This window comes from Asparagus officinalis, chromosome 10, assembly GCF_001876935.1.
Source record: "Asparagus officinalis chromosome 10, Aspof.V1, whole genome shotgun sequence".
Taxonomy (NCBI): Eukaryota; Viridiplantae; Streptophyta; class Magnoliopsida; order Asparagales; family Asparagaceae; genus Asparagus; species Asparagus officinalis.
Window position 1 is genome coordinate 54,557,592 of NC_033803.1, and position 10,298 is coordinate 54,567,889.

The 10,298-nt window shown below is 39.7% G+C and overlaps 2 protein-coding genes across 2 annotated transcripts; both read left to right on the top strand.

Moving 5' to 3' along the window:
* LOC109825274 (uncharacterized protein At5g48480) lies at positions 624–2,379 on the top strand. Its single transcript, XM_020392092.1, has 2 exons — positions 624–969; positions 1,970–2,379. The coding sequence occupies exons 1-2, from the start codon at positions 707–709 to the stop codon at positions 2,184–2,186; spliced, it is 480 nt and encodes a 159-aa protein (XP_020247681.1). The 5' UTR covers positions 624–706; the 3' UTR covers positions 2,187–2,379.
* Positions 7,480–9,858, top strand: LOC109826748 (zinc finger MYM-type protein 1-like). The gene has a single exon (XM_020393765.1). The coding sequence runs from the start codon at positions 7,480–7,482 to the stop codon at positions 9,856–9,858; it is 2,379 nt and encodes a 792-aa protein (XP_020249354.1).

Below are 10,298 nucleotides of genomic sequence, written 5' to 3' on the forward strand. Positions count from 1 at the left end.
TAATATTGATGGTCTCTCTTTTAGATTTCTCTTTAGATGTGGACTAAGAGAATTAGAAAATATTTAACCTTAGATTAGGGACCATAACCCTTTATTTATAGATATTATAGTTTTTTAATTTAGCCACTCATCAAATTAGAATTGCAGTCTGGTATCTACACAATTAACCCATGATTAAATTAAATACCCATTGACCCAAATTAACTAATTAATCATTTTATATGGGTCAACTTTAAAGATAGCAACACACTAATATAACATATGTGCCCATAAATAGATTTAATTAGATTTAAATCCAACAAGAAACTGGTAATTTATATTTGTTATTTTTGCAATTTTTAAGAAAATGTTTTACTTTTTTGTGTGTGAAGACCGGTAGTACAAGGTAAGCATGCAACTCGTGTGTACTCAGCACCGCTCAGCTAGGATACCCACCACAGCGTCAAAATTGTAAAATCAAAATCTTAAGGTGCTAAGCAAGAAAAATGCTCAGACTCGAAGGCCTAATAAAGACAGAGGGCACTCTCGTAATAACTCACAATAAATGCTGTAATGACCAACCTATCCGTTCTCATCTACGGTTTTGTTCTTCTCGTCGCTCTATAAATAACCCCTCTTCACCCACTCCATTTCCGTTCCTAGCTCTAGACCCTCCCTATTCCAAATTATCTCTCATTTTTCTGGGGTTAGGGTTTCATTTTCCGCCATGGCCGAGGAGATCGCAGCAGCAGCAGCAGCGAAGTCGCCGGCGGCGAGCTTCATGGCGATGAAGGCGCAGGTGGTGGTTCCCGTGCAGAAGGCGGAGGAGGCGGTGGCCTTCTACAAGGCGGCGTTCGGAGCTGAGGAGGTGAAGAGGTCGATTTACCCCAAGCGCAAGGCCGATCAAGAGATCCCTCCTGTTCTCTGCGCTGAGCTCAAGGTCGGCGGTTCCTGCTTCCTCGTCTGCGATCAGACCGATGATCTTGCCGTGTGAGTGTCTTTTTCGCCTTGATCTGGTGTTTTTGGTAAGGAGATCGTTCGTAGTTGTTGGATCTGTGACAACTGTTGAAGAAATCATGTTTTTTGAGCAATTTCTGTAATTTTCGCGTTTTATTAGGGCGAAAACCAAGTAGATCGGACGTTCAAGCGAGCTCTCCATCTTGTTATTTAGATCTGGAAGCTACTTTGATTATGAATACGTTTGATCGTAGCTCTTTTCGTTTCTTAATGTTTTTATCTGACATTTTGGTTAGAGATCGTTCTGTTTTTTGTTATATCGGTAGCAATTTCTGTTATGTTTTTTTTCTTAGTTTTGCAAAAAACACTTTTAGGTCGGACGCTGTAGCGATTTCTAGAATTTTTTCCCCTTCAGATCGTGGTGAGATGTTTTCTATGTATTTAGTTGTAACTAGCTGCAATTTTGTAATAAATTTATCTGACATTTTGTTTAAGAGATCACTTTGTTTCGGAGAGATCCGTGTTTTTTTTCTTTAAATAAATCATAGTTTCTTTTAGCATTTCCTTTTATGTTTATAAATGAGCATTAAAGCAATTTCAAGATCCTTTTTAAGTTCGGACAACTATTTTGAATATTTTTAGTCGTAGATGTAAGATCTCATTATAGAATATAGGATTTTTATAGATATTAGCCCCTTAAATCGAAGGTAACTTGATGGTAGCCCATTAAACCTCCATATTTTTATATTAGCCCCTCAAGTTGCTATTTGAGGGGCTAATCTCAACAATATGAAAACATGAGGGGCTGTGATTAAATTACTTATTTTAAGGAGCTCATATTTAAAAAACCCTTGAATTTACCTTTCTCTGTTATTTTGGTCAAGAGAGCATCCTGTGTTTGTTAGATCGAAGGTTTTTTTCTTATGGCAATTTCTTTAACGTTTCGTTTTATTACTGGAAAAACCTTTTAGATCATCTATAAATAGATGGAAGCGAACTATTTTGAAAATATTTAATTTTTTTCTTTGAACAGAGCTGTAGGCTTGGTGTTTCGCCTGAAGACCGACGACGTGGAGGCTGCGATCTCAACTGCAGTGACTGCTGGAGCTGCGATCACATCAGAGATTACTGAGAACGAAGATGGATGCTACGGTGGAGTCGTCGGCAAGGTGAAGGATCCCTTTGGCGTTTCCTGGATCGTTGCATCTGACGGCGAGAAGAGGTCTGTTGAGCCTCAGGCTGCTGCTTAAAAACCCTAGTCATTTTGGTGGGTTTTTTTTCTTCGGGAAGAAGGTAGTAAGCAGTATTAGTACTAATTCTGGATGTCTGGTAGTTAGTTTGAAAGTGAACAGTGGTGGTGTTTTTAGTATGGAAAGCTTGCGATGTGCGTTGATTAAAACTTTTTGACTATTGGTCATTTACCATCTTACATCTTTGGGCTCATGCGTTTTTGTTGCGGTATCATTTGTCTGGTGTGCTGTGATGTGGATTTTTGAGTTTGGATATTGGTGATCTTGACAGGTCATTTACTAATCTTAACATCCTGTAGTTACTTTGGTGGGTTTTTTGGGGAGGAAGGTAGTATGTTACTGCTAATTCTGATTGTTTAGTTGGATGTAAAGAGTCGTCGTGGACGGGGGTGGTTCATTTGCTCTCATGTCGTATGTCTTGTGCGCTTGCTATTTTGCTGTAATATTGTTTATGTTTGCTGTGTTGTGATGTGCAGTTTTAGAGTTTGGATTGGGTGGTTGATCATTGATGACAGGTGATTATAAAGGGGGATTAAATTAGGAATTAGTGTAATTCTCGGAGGGATTAGTGCTATATTTAGAATGAATCATAGTTACACAAATCAGCGTGTCTCTAAGTAATGTAATGGTCCGTCTACTAATTTTTTTTGGTAGCCGAGAGGATTCAAATCCTTGAAATTTGTACAAGTTATTGTTATTTAGGAAAGCCATTTGTTGCAAGTTTAATTTAGTGTTTTTTATTTGGTTTGGCTGCAATTTAATTGCAATGCAAGTGTGCAACCAATATTATAGTTATTGCTGCGTATGGTTATTCTTATAGTATCATGTTTCACTTTCTTTAGCAATTTATAATTGTAATTGTGGTTGATGTTTGGGATATTGTTCAGGGTTGCATTGCAGCCCTATTTATTGGAAGTTGCAATTGCAATTTATGCGCTTATGTTCGTATGATTGTAAGTGCTCAAAATATCAGAAGAGTGAAAATTGAGAATATTTTTTTTATGAGTACGAGTAACATTCATGTTCAAGGATGAAATAGTACGATTTGTACAAAACAAAAGAGGGGGGACGGGCTTTTCGGGCTGCAAGGGGGGTTATATTTTTGTGTATACTTTCTATTGCGCGCCGTGCGGAAGCGTGCTCGACAACCAAACGAGTCGGTGAGTGATGAGAAAAGAAAACCAAACCAAATCAAGAGTGCAATTCACCAAAATACGACACAAATCAAACCAAACACAAGGATTTACGTGGTTCGGCAATTGCCTACGTCCACGGGGAGAGGATGGGGAGATTTCACTATATGGAGGAGAAATACAACGAGTTACAACTCACAAAATCACTCAAATATAACCCTAACCAAAGCTCTCAACTCCCTCACAATATCTCCCTCTCAAAGTGCTCAAAACAATGCTAATTCTCTCCTTTTCTCTCCTTAAGAAACCCTAAAAAACGTGGTCCTATTTATAATAAAACACAATCCCAAACAAAGGAGGATTCCCAAACAAAGGAGGATTCTAAAAACGAGTCTGCCACACCAGGGTGTAGCGCAGACCACACCCATGGCAGACAGGACAGATTCTGCCACACCAGGGTGTGGCGCAGACCACACCCATGGCAGACAGGGCAGATTCTGCCACACCCATAGCAGACACCACACTAGGGTATGGTGGAGTCTGTTTTGGGTTTTTCTTCACGTTTTTCATAATTTTCGCCGTTTTCACAATTCTCTACCTCGGCGAAGTGTTCCCAACACTGAGCCGACACAAACATGAGCACCAATGTGTCGTCTCTCCAAACTCGGCTGCACCAATATGGTTGCCTACGTACCCCCTCTCCCAAGGGATCAAGCCGCCCGTAGTTCATCCCTCAAACCAATAGAAGAGTTCGCAATCCTTCTCCAATATCATCAACTCTGCGGCTGATAGCACCTCCAATGGCCTCAAACACCTCCACCTGAGGTGAACCAATGGCCATATCCAAACTGCATCTATCAGCTGCATTCGAATCAGAACCCAACTCATCATCTGCACCTAAATCCAAATGATCCCTAAGCTGTGCCACTTCAGCTGGAATCCCAAATAATACAGTATGATCTGGAGTAATCTTTACCCAATGTGGAGTAGCATCAAACTCCACCCGCTGCGATACATCTAAGGTCTGTCTAAAACTCTTCACCTGCTGAGAGTCAAATAGCTCCCTCATCGAAGCCTCAACCGAAGTGACACTACCAGACCTATCTTCCAATGGAGTTTTACCTCCAATCACAGCAGTTGACAACTCTTTAATAGGATGACCCAAATATGTCGAAGCCTCGGTCCAGAAACTCTTCTGCAAGCCATTGCTTGACAACAAACACCGATCCTCCTCTAGCAAGGCACGGTTCTCCATATTTGTCACCCTATCTAGCTGCCCCAAGATTTCCTTTTCAACGAAGTGTCTCGAAATGCCGTGAGCTCTGCTCCAATGCAGAAACAGGTCCATCTTGTACCTCCCATCAAAATCAGAATGAAGTTCCTTCACCTTTCTGTCTATCACACACTTCTTCAATCTGTTAGATACTACTAGGACTTTCTCCAAAGGGGATTTGGTTACAACCCAAATACGCCTAGAACAGTCACCAACAAAGGAAACCAAACGCCTATTACCTCCCAATGATGCCCCCTTGGAAGGCCCCCAAACATCCACGTGAACTCCTCCAGAACGACCCTTAGCACGGTGAATAGAGGTACCACACTTCACCTCGGTCTTCTTGCTCACATCAACATGTTCACTGGACTTTAAATTGCAGGTCTTTACACCCTCTTTCAATCTATGCGAGGAATCAATACTGGAATGGCCAAGCCCCAAATATCGCAGTCTAGTCGAATCAACAGAAGTCGCCAGTTCTCCACCTGCCACTATACCTCTAGTCAAGTAATACCGGTTATTCCTCTTGACGCCCTTCATCACAATCTGAGAGTCTTCCACAATATTGAGAACCATGTCCTCAATTCGAACATTCAGACCCTCTCCAACCAAAGCTCCAATTGAGATCAAGTTCTTCCTCAAAGAATGAACATATCTCACATCATTTAACTCTCTAACAGCCCTGTCAAACATTTTGATGCGAATTCTTCCTATCCCAAGGATCTGACATGTAAGGTTATCAGCCATGTACACCACACCACTATCCAGCTTCTCAAAACTGGAGAACCATTCCCTTCTAGGGCACACATGATAGGTCGCACCACTATCCAACATCCATTCAGATTCCTTCGAATAGCTATCTGTAGGACTGATAGAAAGCGAATAAATAGAAGAGTCAGAATTATTACCATCCGATACGATGTTTGCTTCTGATGATGGTCGCTTCCCTTTTCCCTTCTGCTTATTCTTCATCCATTCGTCGAGCTTTGGGCAGTCTTTCTACCAATGACCAGTCTCCTTGCACCAAGCACACTGATCTTTTCCAATTGTAGGATGCCCTACTCTAGACTGTGACTTCCAATTCTTCCGGTTCGGATTCTTCCCTCTTGCGACCAATGCCTCTGCTACCGGCTCAACTGAAGCCTCCTTATCCTTCTTTCGAAGCTGATAATTCACAAGTGCAGCAGTGACCTCACTATACGAAAGTAATGCCTTCCTATTAATCAGAGTAAGAACGAATGTCTCATATTCCTCGTCGGGCAAGGAACTCAACAACAGCAACGCCCAGGGCCGGCCCTGGGGTAAGCCCACCAAGCCCCGGGGCTGGGGCAACCCAGGGCCGGGGGGCAACCCATTCTGAACGCTCCTATACCCCTCAAACTGTAATTTTCTTTGATTTTTAAAATAGACTTTGTACAAGGGCCTTTATGCAAAAAATGTTAGAGGTTATGTTTGTAAAAGAACTCGACCCCACCTTTTATTTCCGTCATCACAGGCTCATAGCGATTCCAACTCCAAGTCTCTGACCTCCCGACTCCCGTTCACAAAAAAGAAGAAAAAAAAAGAAACCCTCCTCTCCTCGTCCAGTCCCCCTTCCCGAGCCGCCGCCGGCGGCTTCGCTCCTCGGCCGGCCCTGGGGTAAGCCCACCAAGCCCCGGGGCTGGGGCAACCCAGGGCCGGGGGGCAACCCATTCTGAACGCTCCTATACCCCTCAAACTGTAATTTTCTTTGATTTTTAAAATAGACTTTGTACAAGGGCCTTTATGCAAAAAATGTTAGAGGTTATGTTTGTAAAAGAACTCGACCCCACCTTTTATTTCAGCGATTCCAACTCCAAGTCTCTGACCTCCCGACTCCCGTTCACAAAAAAGAAGAAAAAAAAAAAGAAACCCTCCTCTCCTCGTCCAGTCCCCCTTCCCGAGCCGCCGCCGGCGGCTTCGCTCCTCCCTACCGAGCCGGCGAGCCTCCGAGTCCGTCGACCCGTCCTTCAAGCAGTCAAGCTTCACTCCATCAGGTAAAAATTTTTAACTAAATAATTTTAGGGTTTTTTTTTTGGATAGAAATTTGGGGTTTTTATGTTTTGCAATGAAATTAAGATTTTGATTTTGAATCTTGGTTGAATCTTAGTTGTTGAAGAATTAAATTAGGGGTAATCTTGGTTGAATCTTAGTTGAAGAATTAAATTAGGGGTTATGATATTTTGGAATGATATTGTTTGTTTTAATAATAATGATATTGCTTTAATAATAATGAAATTGGGGTTTGTTTTAATAATAATGATTTTGCAATTGAGCTTTGATCTTCATTGCATATTTGGTTTATGCTTTCTACAAAGCTCGGTATCATGTCCAATCAATTTAAATGTGCACAACATTGAGGTTTAAATTCATGAAGAACACGTTGAGAATATATGCTACCAGTTAGACCTTGAATTTTAATATAACTAGGTAATTGAGCAGGCATCTCCACCTCTATCAAGACTCTGTCCTTCATTGATATAATGTTTGTTTTGCAATGAAATAATGTTTGTTTTAATAATAATGATATTGCTAATTGGGAAATTGGGAAGATAAGGGCCGGGTCTGTCCTTCATTGATATTGCTAAGTTTAGTTTATTGTGATTTCATATATGTTATATAATTATATTTACAGACTACAATACACTATGACGGGAGATGACAAAAACCGAGCAAGGATTAGAAAACAAAACTCTGGAGCTCATAATAGAAGAGTCAAGCAACGTCAAGATGAAATGGCAAAATCACTACATGGCTCAATTTCTAAGCTATTCAAAGCAAAAACAAGCTATTCAAAGCAAAAACACAACATTCTCTTCTCTTGAATCAAGTCGAAGAAGCTAGTGCCACTACCAATATTAGTGAAAATATGGATGAGGTCATTGAGGAGCCCATAAATGAAGTCACTTATGCGGATGGAAGTCGTAAGGAGGAAGCTAGTGATGAAGATCATGAAGATCCTGTGAATGAAAATGTTCATGAAAGCATACTTGATCTTGAGAAAGATGTGGAAGTAAATTATGATCCGGGATTGTGGGGAAGTATAAATGATACTAAGAGGGTGATGATAGTTCAACGTGGTCCTATCAAGATTTTAATGAAAAATGATGAGTTTCCAAGTGAAAAGAAGAGTGGGAGAAATAGAAGTTTTTCTTCCAAATATTATATCCGTGAATTTCCAAATGGCGAGAAGCATGAAAGGAAATGGCTTGTCTATTCAAATGAACTGAATAGAGTATTTTGTTTTTGTTGCAAGTTGTTCAAGAATAAACCAATGACAACCAATTTGGCGGAGAATGGAATAGACGATTGGCATAACCTTCCTACAAAGCTTAGAGAGCATGAAAGTAATCCGGAGCATTGTGCAAATGTTGTGAAGTGGGTTGACTTGCAAAAAGGACTAAAACTAAAGGCAACAATTGATAAAGATATAGAAGCACAAATTGAAAAAGAGAAAACTCGTTGGAAGATGATACTAGTTCGAATCATTGCGGTTGTGAAGACTCTTTCTCGAAATGGTTTGCCATTTCGTGGAACTAATGAGAAGATTTATGAGAAGAACAACGGACTTTTTTGTCAACTTATAGAGTTCCTTGCAGAATTCGATCCAATTATGCAAGATCATGTTCGGCGTGTGGTAGATAAAGAAGTTCAGAACCATTATCTTAGCCATAAAATTCAAAATGAATTGATAATTTTGTTGGCCAATGAAATCAAAGCAAAAATTCTTGACAAAATTTCAAAAGCAAAGTATTTTTCAGTTATTCTTGATTGTACGCCGGATTTAAGCCACGAGGAGCAAATGTCAATTGTCATTAGATGTGTGGATATTGAAGATACAAATCAAGTCAAGGTGGAAGAGTTTTTTCTTGGATTTATAAAGGTTGATGACACGTCGGGACTTGGGCTTTTCAATCAACTTGAAGATACTTTGAATGAACTTAATCTCAACATTGATGATATAAGAGGTCAAGGTTATGACAATGGGTCAAATATGAAAGGTAAACATCAAGGTGTACAAAGAAGACTTCTTGACATAAATCCTCGAGCTTTTTATACACCATGTGGGTGTCATAGCTTAAACCTTGCACTATGCGATATGGCAAAATCATGTGTCAAAGCTAGAAATTTTTTTGCATATGTGCAAAAGGTTTACACTTTGTTTGCTGGATCAACACATCGGTGGGATGTTCTTAAAACATATGTAAAGGGTCTAACACCAAAGCCATTGTCGGTTACTCGTTGGGAAAGTCATGTTGAAAGTGTTAAAGCAATTCGATATCAAGCACCGGAGTTGCGAGACGCTTTGATTGAAATTGCAAATAGTTCTAAAGAGGACATTGTGATGGCAGAAGCTAAAGGCTTGTGTAAAAATGCTTTGGAGGATTTTGAGTTCTTGATTAGCTTGTGTATTTGGTATAAGATTTTAGATAAAGTCAATCGAGTTAGCAAAGTTCTTCAACAAGAAGAGATGAATTTGGAGGATGCAATTACAAGAATAAACGAGCTTATTGTTTTCTTTCAAAAGTTTAGAGAAGATGGTTTTGAAAACATGATGAAAGAAGCCAATGAACTTGCTAATGATGTTGGTATCGATCCGACATTTCCGATAAAAAGAGTGGTTCGTAGAAAGAAGCATTTTGATGAGGATGTGGAAGCGAATGTGGAAGGTAGTCAATCACCGGAGGATAATTTTAGAGTTTCCTATTTCCTCCACATTATTGATCAAGCTCTTACATCACTCAAAGATCGTTTTGAACAATTCGAGCTCTATGAAGAAATCTTCGGTTTTTTGTTTAATGCAAAGTTCATGAGCATTGGTGAAGAAAAATTAATGGAACATTGCATTAGATTACAAAGCTACTTGGAACACAACCAACAATATGATATACATGGAAAAGATTTATTCAATGACCTACGAGCTTTGCAAACAATATTTCCGAAGGAAGTGACTAAATCAATAGACATCCTTGACTTCATAAGATCTTATTGGGATGATGGTGGCTTTCAATGTGCATGGGTTGCTTATCGGATTTTGTTAACTATCCCAGTTACGGTTGCCTCGGCGGAGAGAAGTTTTTCCAAGTTGAAATTGATAAAAAGTTATCTTCGTACTACCATGTCACAGGAACGATTGAATGGATTGGCAATGATATCAATTGAAAATGAATACTTAGAGAAACTTGAGTATGATGACTTAATTGAAGAATTCGCTTCAAAAAATTCAAGGAGAAGTATTTTTCTTTGATGAGAATTGTAGCACAAATGTAATCTCTTCTTATATGAATATTGATTTTTCATGATAATATTATCAGTTTGAGCCCAATATAGAATGCTAAATTGTATTATATGTATTCATTTTTATCGTTATTGTTCGTACCAAATTTTTAATATAAAGGGCAACCAAAATTAGATTGGGCTAGGGCAACCCAAAGCCCGGGGCCGGCCCTGGCAACGCCTTATCCTCATCTTCAATCACGACATCCACATTCGTCAAATCCACAAGAAGCTTAGTGTAGTGGTTCATATGATCTCTAATGGAGGTTCCCTTCTTCAATTGGAAACGATAAAGCCTCCTCTTTAAATGCAAGCGATTTTCCACACTCTTGGTCAAATACTTGCTTTCGAGAATCTCCCAAATCTTCTTTGCAGAAGTCTCATTCATCACATCATATTTTAGATCTTGAG